General features: G+C 31.0%; 1 protein-coding gene across 1 annotated transcript in view; it reads left to right on the top strand.

Moving 5' to 3' along the window:
• The window catches only part of LOC110021221 (cleavage and polyadenylation specificity factor subunit 1), a gene marked incomplete at its 5' end in the record, with an annotated part of 57,252 nt that extends 50,510 nt beyond the window's left edge, over positions 1–6,742 (top strand). The window contains 2 exons of the mRNA XM_020719631.1: positions 5,419–5,801; positions 6,302–6,742. Of these exons, the coding sequence (XP_020575290.1) occupies positions 5,419–5,801; positions 6,302–6,416 (498 nt within the window). The remainder of the gene's footprint in view (positions 1–5,418; positions 5,802–6,301) is intronic.
• Between the last annotated feature and the right edge of the window lie 1,582 nt (positions 6,743–8,324).

Below are 8,324 nucleotides of genomic sequence, written 5' to 3'. Positions count from 1 at the left end.
TATATATAAAATATTTAAAAGTTTAGATTAACTCAAATTATGAATTGAAATTATTTCATTTCACAAAAATGAATGTTCCCAAGATTGTAGAAGAGGTAAATCCAATAGGAAATGAGGGATTATCGCCGACTACAAATATGAACTTTCCCTGATAATGACTGTTATGATGTAACTAATTCAGTAGTCTAGATCGCAGTCTAATGGAACCGATACCATCGTTGTGGTTAAGTACTTGGAGATGTTTCATGATCTGTGACCACCTTCGTTCAATGGAACATAAAGCCAAATTGAGGCAGAAAACTAATTGATGTGAATAGAGATGTTAGACAACATAGCATGTCTAGGTGAAAGAAGAGTTCCTATAGCTACTTTGGTGCTAGATGGATAAGTTGGAAGTTGTTGGTGTGAGCAGCTTTAGAATAAACTAGGGGATATGGCTAACATGATGGTAAATTAGGAGGATTTTATTGGGCTTCTTAGAAAGTAGTTTGTCTCTATATCTACTCAATAATAGATGCAGGACAAATCATTAAGTTGATGCAAGGAGAGAAGACAATAATGCAATATGAAGTTAAACTCACTAAATTGTCGATATATGCTCCACGGCTAATAGCTACTGCATAAGAGAAGAGTTACATGTTTCTTTTTTTATTTGAAGGATTCGATCAGGCATCTGTTGGTGTCTTTGGGAATTAATGATTACTCAGTGTTAATGGAGCGGTTTAGACGAGTAAAGATTGAGTATCAGCTTACTCAAAAGCATAAGAAGATACACAAGAAGAGCATGGTCGAAGGAGAGCATGTAGTTTAACCAGAGGGATCCAATGAGAAGAGTCCCAAGTCCAATTCAGGTGGATTTTATTGTGGCACAACTCGGAGTACTATAGTCACCTATGCTAATGTGGAAGACATCATAAGAGTAAAGTTTGATGGGCTCCAACACATGCTACCGGTGTCGTTAACCTGGTCACATAGCTAGATACTTCCCTACATTTGGCCATATGACATTTGAAGAACGTAAACCAAGTCGGTCTTCTTTACAGAAGATTGCATGTAGGTAAAGCAGGATATAGCCTACAACTTCCTCTTCTACTCAATTTCAACCAAGACAACTAGTTTGATCTTGAAGTCATGCCCTAAGCAAAATCTACTGTCGTTGATTTTGATGATTTTGATTCTTATATGGAATGATTTGTGTTTTTTTTTTTTTTCTTATATGTGTCATTTTAGTTATCATTTGTCAAATATTTCTCTAATTATGTATTTTTGTTGTGTATTTTTAATTTTTACTGGAGATGTGATGTTATCTTTGTTATGTTATCTTGTTTTAGTTGATGGAGGTAGTTTAGTTAAGTCGTTTTATTTCATATCTTTGTTTTACTGCGTCCGTGTTTCAATCTTTGTGAATGAGATCTAGACTTCTTTATGAAAATTTATGGATAGTTCATTTGGATAATAGTCTCTTTCTGGAAGAATGATGATAATATGTAATTAAAATAATCATAGGCGTCATAATTCGAAACAATTTACTGTTAGAATTGAATTTATTCTTTATCAGCATAATGAATATAGAGAGAGTATTGCTAACATTGCATTTTTGTTTAACTAAATATATCAATATCATTTCAATCAGTAGTTCTAGAGATATTAAGGATTTTAGAGGATTCCAAAAATATTAAAATGAATCAATACAAAAAGATTTGAGGATCTAGAGTTACTTTCAAGAAGTGTTATGATGATGTTTAATAATTTTATAGGTTTCACAACGAAAATCTTTGATATTTTAATTTAAGATAAGAGGGGAATATTGAATATTTTTAGTGTGGTGCCCTAATCTATAAAGGTGTCCAAATGTAGATGGTGTGAGAAGTTGAGCGTGACAATTGATCTCAGTAAATAAGAGCATATCCTTTTTTTTTAGCTTACTCAATTGTCTTCCCCGCGGTAATCCAAAAAAACACAATGATCAATAAAGAATTTGACTTTTTTTATATGATCTTTGATAAATTTATGACAGATAAAATTTTAACTATAATTTGGCATGTAATGCATTATTGAGAGTTAAGCTGGAGAACTTGAGATGACTTTCAGTCATATAATAGTTGCTAAAGATTCATTTGCATTTTTTTTTATTACTAATGGATTAGAGTTTATAAATTTGAAAATGTAGGCTAGATTAATCATGTGTTTGTGGCCTTTGAAGCTAGAATCTAGAAAGCGGATTAGATTAATTATTAGAGACACTAATAGTATTAGAATTAAAAATTTGATCATTCGGAGCAATAAAGCAAGACATTTATGGCTTTTCTGAGGAACTATGACAGTTATTTTAATTTCTTAATTTCTTTTGAATTGAGCTCTTTTGATTATTAGGCAAGTCCAACCTTTTTTTTAATCTATCTTTATTTCCTCTATAGCCTTGAAGATTCATGAAATTTTCAGCATTTATTTTTGGTGTGCATTTTCTTTATGTAGTAGGTGACTAGAAATTTTCGCTGGGAAAAAAATTTGGCTCTTAGAAGATTCTATGTTAGAAAGTTTCTTATTTTAGGATTTAGAAGTTGTCATAGTAGATATTTTGAGAGTCCTTTGATCATCGTAATCCTTTTTTTTTTCTAGCTCATACGAGTAAGAGTACTTCTTTTACAAAAGGGAGATTTTTTAGTCAAATTCATCATTGAGTCCTGCTAAAAACTCAATGATTTTCTTTTGCTCGACAAATTATTTAAGGATCACCGCGTTATCTTGACATAACATATTGAAATCTTAGCAGTAGTATAATTTCAACTAGTAAATTTTCATGAAATTAAAGCATTCAATGACAGAAAATATCTTATTTAGTAGTAATGAGATATGTTTTATTTTGTAGATGAGTGAAAATTTTTAATTTTTTTATTAGGTTTGTTTACTACATCCCAACTTTCTTTGACATTGGAGAGGGACATAAAAGGCTCACTGATCTCCATCTTCGATTGCATGGTGTGTTGTTATAATGAATTCAGTTTCTTTCGGAAGTATAAATTTTTTGTTTTTAGGTTCTTGAAGTATATTCACTAGGTGTTGGATCTTTTTCTTTTCTTTCAAAAAAGTTCTTCATGATTTGGGTCCAATTAAGTTATTTTTTTTCGTTCAAGTGTATGATGCTTGAAATTATTTGGGTTCTTTCTTGGTCCGATTTGCACCATTAATCATGATCAACTCCTTTGGAGGGAAAAAGATAGAAAATCAGACAATTAGAAAGAGAATATGACCAAAAAAAATGAGGTTAAAAGTGGAAATCCTAGTCATAGAGAAAAAGAAATGTTGAAAAGCAAACATTGACCTTGGTATGATATCATATAATAAAACAATAGAGAAACTCAATTTTATTTATTTATTTATTTTATTTTATTGCACAAGATGTGAAGTTTATATACATGTTTAGAGGCATTACAAAGTAAGGAATAAATCTAAAAAAGGGGGGCAGGGGAATATAATGAGGCAGGTGATCTTATAAAGAAAACATGGATTACTATGTGAAGGCCATAGAGAAATTGATGTGATGGAACAACAGCCTGCCTTAAATTCTTTGCTAGGATTGGAGAGTGAATGGGCCCCCACTATATAAGAGAGAGAGAGCAACTTCCATTGTAGTTATGCTTGACAATGATTTGATATCTTCATTTTTAAAAAAATTTGTAGGTTCTGTTTAGTTTTTACTGCTTTGGGTTCCATAGTGTCATATACTACTGCCGTAAGTTAGCTCAGGATGTTTTTCAGCTTTTTTTTCCTTTTTTTTTTCGGTTATGTTGCATAATATTTTCTAATTTTGTAAGAAAAAAAAAAGGTTTCTACGATTTTTTGTGAAAGCGGTTTTACAAATTTACCTATCTTATATTAAGTCAAGTTTGAATGCATTTGGTTTATATATATACAATTTTGCTGACATAATTAAGATTATAATTGAATGTAAGCTTTTCACAATTATGCAGATAGATGGAATGAAATAGTAAATTATATTTGCCAGTATAGGAAGATATTAATATAGGGATGATGACCATTGAAGTGGTTTACAATTATTTGATTGTTCCTCTTGATTTCGTACACATTCCTTCATTTATAATAGCAGAGTTCTTTAGCGAATATGATTGTAAAAGAAAAAAAGCTTTCGCCTTCAACATGCTGGGAGAGTTTTTTTTATTTTATTTTAATGTAGTCTTCATCATTTATTGACATATTTATCAAGCTAGTGGTACCAATCATCCTCTATGTTCTCGGGGTTTTCATTTTCTCATGGAACCTCATGAGATGATCAATCTCGACTCTCCATCTCCCTTAGGGACAATGGTATTTTATTACCTAAAATAAATGGCTTTTGACTATACTATTCTCAAGTGGATGCTCGATAGTCTTGAGCCCACTATTGCTTCGATTATCACATTTCATGAGACTGCTAAAAGGATGTAAACTTTTATATATTTCTCCTATTTTCAGGACAACATTTATTAGATATACGCTATATTTTCTTAGCTTATTCTCTTTGATCAAGATATCAAATTTATTATAATTACTATAGCATCTTGAAAGGATAATATGGTGAACTTTTTCAGTATTGCCCTTTTATCAATGATTCAACTTCTTCTTTTTGCAAACATAATTAGGAGTTCTCGTTGCCAAGTTCCTCCCCAAGCTTCATTCATCCCTGCAATCTATTTAAACTAAATTGATGGCATCTTTTACTGTCTCCAATATCTCCAATGCTCTCTCTGGTTTTTAAATTAATTGAGTTATCTGAAAAGCCAAAGGTGGTTTTGATGATTTGAAAATTTTTTTGGTGGACCATTTTTCAAAAAAGACATGCTAAGAGTAATTATCATGGAAAAAATTTTTTTAAGAAACATGTATATTAAAAAAATATACAAAATATTGTAATAATTTTTTGGGGGGATTTTTTTTTAAAGTGCAAGTATTGTTTTGAACCTTTGAGCTTTGAATAGTCTTAAACACGATCAATGTGCCATACGAATGGAGAATGTAAGAAACAGAGTGCATCAGTTTGAAGGTTTTACATTCAATAGTAGATGTCTAAAAACCTGCATTAAGCTTAAATAAATTATTAGACATTTTCAATATATGTTTCTTAGAATTAAATTTGAATTTATCAGTTATTTGGGTTCATGTTGTCAACAATAAATTTTATCAATTTGATATATATGCTTCAGTTTGATTGAAGGAGAGTATTAACGTTGGAAAATATATTAAATGTTAGGAAAGAGTTTCGTGTTCAGTGAGTGGTATGCAATTATTTGATCATTCGTATTCATTCCTCTTTATAAATTGAAGGGTCATGCAAGTTAATAAGATAGCTTTTCTCTAGCAAAATTTAAATTTCATTGTTCTTGTACTTATTACTTGTGCTTTTATTGTCTGCTCGTGCAGATTTTCTATTATGCGCCAAAAATGGTGGAGAGTTGGAAAGGGCTGAAACTTCTATCAAGAGCAGAATTTCATGCCGGAGCCCACGTGACAAAGTTCTTGAGATTGCAGATGTTGCCTACGTCTGATCGCACAAGTGCAACACTTGGATCTGATAAAACCAACAGATTTGCTCTACTGTTTAGCACACTTGATGGGAGTATTGGTTGTGTTGCCCCGCTGGATGAGCTTACCTTCCGCAGACTTCAAACCCTTCAGAGGAAATTGGTAGATTCTGTTCCTCATGTATGTGGCTTGAACCCTAGATCATTTAGACAGTTCCGATCAAATGGGAAGGCACATCACCCAGGTCCTGATAATATAGTGGATTTTGAGCTGCTTTCCCAGTAAGTCTTCTTTCCATTTTTTTATGCATGTGGAAATATCTGTAGTAATCTTCAGCTTTCTTGTGCAAGTTCACAACTCTGTCAATCTTAATGATTTATATGTTGAATTTCGATAGTTTGACACTGTTGTGAATTTTTTTATTCTCTCTAGTTATTTGATATTCATTTATCTAAGATCTCAGTAATTGCATTCAAGCTTAATTACCCTTTTTTTCGGAAAGGTTGGATTGTCTTCTTTTAGTATGGCACGATTTCCATTCTTAGAAATCATGAATTATAATGCTGAAAAGAATTCAAACTTTATTTTTTTTTTTTTTTTTATTTATACCATCCAAATCTTTCATATCACATCAAAAATATCACCATTTTAACTAAAACAAAAAATACCTCTTTTGGATAGGGACGGTGGTATGTATGTAAAAAGCAATGTTTACTTAAGTAGATAAGAATTAAGAGTTATGTTCGTAAATCTTCTAACTTGTTTTGTGATGTATATGAAGGTACGAAATGTTACCGTTGGAGGAACAGTTGGAGGTTGCTAATCAAATTGGAACCACGCGAGCTCAAATACTCACCAACTTGAACGATTACTGTGTTAGTACAAGCTTCCTGTGAAGATTGGATTATAGTATGCGCGAGAGTTGGCGGCATCTCTTCCAGTTATTTAAAAGTATGATGTACCGCCTGAAGTGTTAATTTCCGCCGGCACATTAAGCACCAATTTTCGTTGAAGGATTACGCTGTGCAATCTTTGAATGTGATCCATGAGCTTTGTAAGTCAAATGTATTAAATTATTTTTTAAGTAGGAAGCCCTGGCTGGCTGTTTTTTCTCAAGCCATTTTTAAGGCTTTTAAGTGTTATATTTCATCTTTTTCTTTTACGATATTATATATCAAGCAGGGGATGTTTTGAAATATTTTGCGCTCATGGTTAAGTTATGAGTAATAGAAAACTTGAACATATTACATTTCTACTACATGAGTGTCAGTGTCTTCTTAGCTAAATGCTGTCCAATTTATGAAAATGGTTGATAAAAAATGACTAACATGAGCTATTCATAAATATGAAATCCATTTGAAAGTCGTTTTATAAGTTATAAATACAGTCATGTAAAATATATGCTTCTATTTATCCATATAAATCTACTTGTATCAATATGGATATACATGATATTTTTTTGTCTGATCATGTTAGTATTATGCTCTTAGAATAGATAAACTTCGAAAGTATAGTGAATATAAGCTAATTATATTTGAATTTGATCGAACAAAAACCAAATCTTTTAGCTTTATTCTCTTATTCTGCCTAAAGACTAGGCCTATTCCTGTACTCTTTAAGGATTTAACCGTTAACAACATTAGTTTAAAAAGATTAGCTTTACGGGGATTATGAATTATCATGTAACCCTTAGTTTTATCACTATTTTTTCCTTCGTTCAGTAGGATCTACTTTATATATATATATATATATATAAGAAATTTCAAATAGTTGGGCTTAGCAATTTCTCTACAACTCCGTATTTGATGGAAATGGAGCGTTGTTCAAGCTTCAGAATCAAACATAAGAGGACCCTATTCTTTCTCGCTAGTCATGTAATTGCATCTTTCCAGAAAGGAGAGCCGGGTGAGCTTTAATAATCTGGCAGCTGGTCAAGTACTTTTTCATCATTAGGTAGCTAGTACTTGTCATGACCATGGTCTTAGGCTTTCTTTATTGATGGCTTCAATTGAACTTAGATCAAAAGTCATCATTATTTTCTTGGGCTGGTATTCAGATTTTGTTGGGGGCATTTACAGACACGGCACACAAAATATTACTATTTACAAAACAGCCAACCCCCTTGCATCATTTTTTTTTCAAATTCCCACACAAATATCAAATTTCACAATACAACTCCTAACTGATATTTTTCATTTCTATCAGGCATCATGTCATAGATTTAAATATTACAATTTTTGAACTTTTGAACAAATTTAATTGCAAATTTACATGTATTGTAAATGCCGAACCTTGAACTCAAGACCTCTTAGTTGAAAGTCTAAAATTGCAACTAATAACCTAAAATAATCATAATATTTGAACATTTGGTCAAAATTTGAGACATTCACATTCATAAATTTTAAGCAAAAATTTTACTAAGAGTTTAGGAGTCCTTAGAATTATATTGAAATTCTATCACTATAGTCCTTTGAATCCAATTATAAAATCATTTTTTTATTTTAGATTCTTCATGTATTTCTTTTAAATATTATTTAATAAAACATTAACTGATTACGGTCAAAACAAATTAATCCCAAAAATATGTGAAATTATTAAAACTGAAAATTAAAATTATGAGAAATTAAAAAAATAAATTGATTTATGTGTTATTATTATTCTTATTTTGTAATTTTTTAGATTTAATTAGTTTTAAATTAAGTATAATTTGTAGGGTATATAGTGGTGGTGATTTGGGAGGTAATTGTGCAAATTCAAATTAATTTATGAGGAAAAGATGAAATTTAAAATATCATATATATATA

The sequence above is a fragment of the Phalaenopsis equestris genome, unplaced genomic scaffold, assembly GCF_001263595.1.
Source record: "Phalaenopsis equestris unplaced genomic scaffold, ASM126359v1 Scaffold000123, whole genome shotgun sequence".
NCBI classification, from domain to species: Eukaryota; Viridiplantae; Streptophyta; class Magnoliopsida; order Asparagales; family Orchidaceae; genus Phalaenopsis; species Phalaenopsis equestris.
Note: the sequence above shows the minus strand (reverse complement) of the source record. Positions and strands in the feature narration are given on the sequence as shown.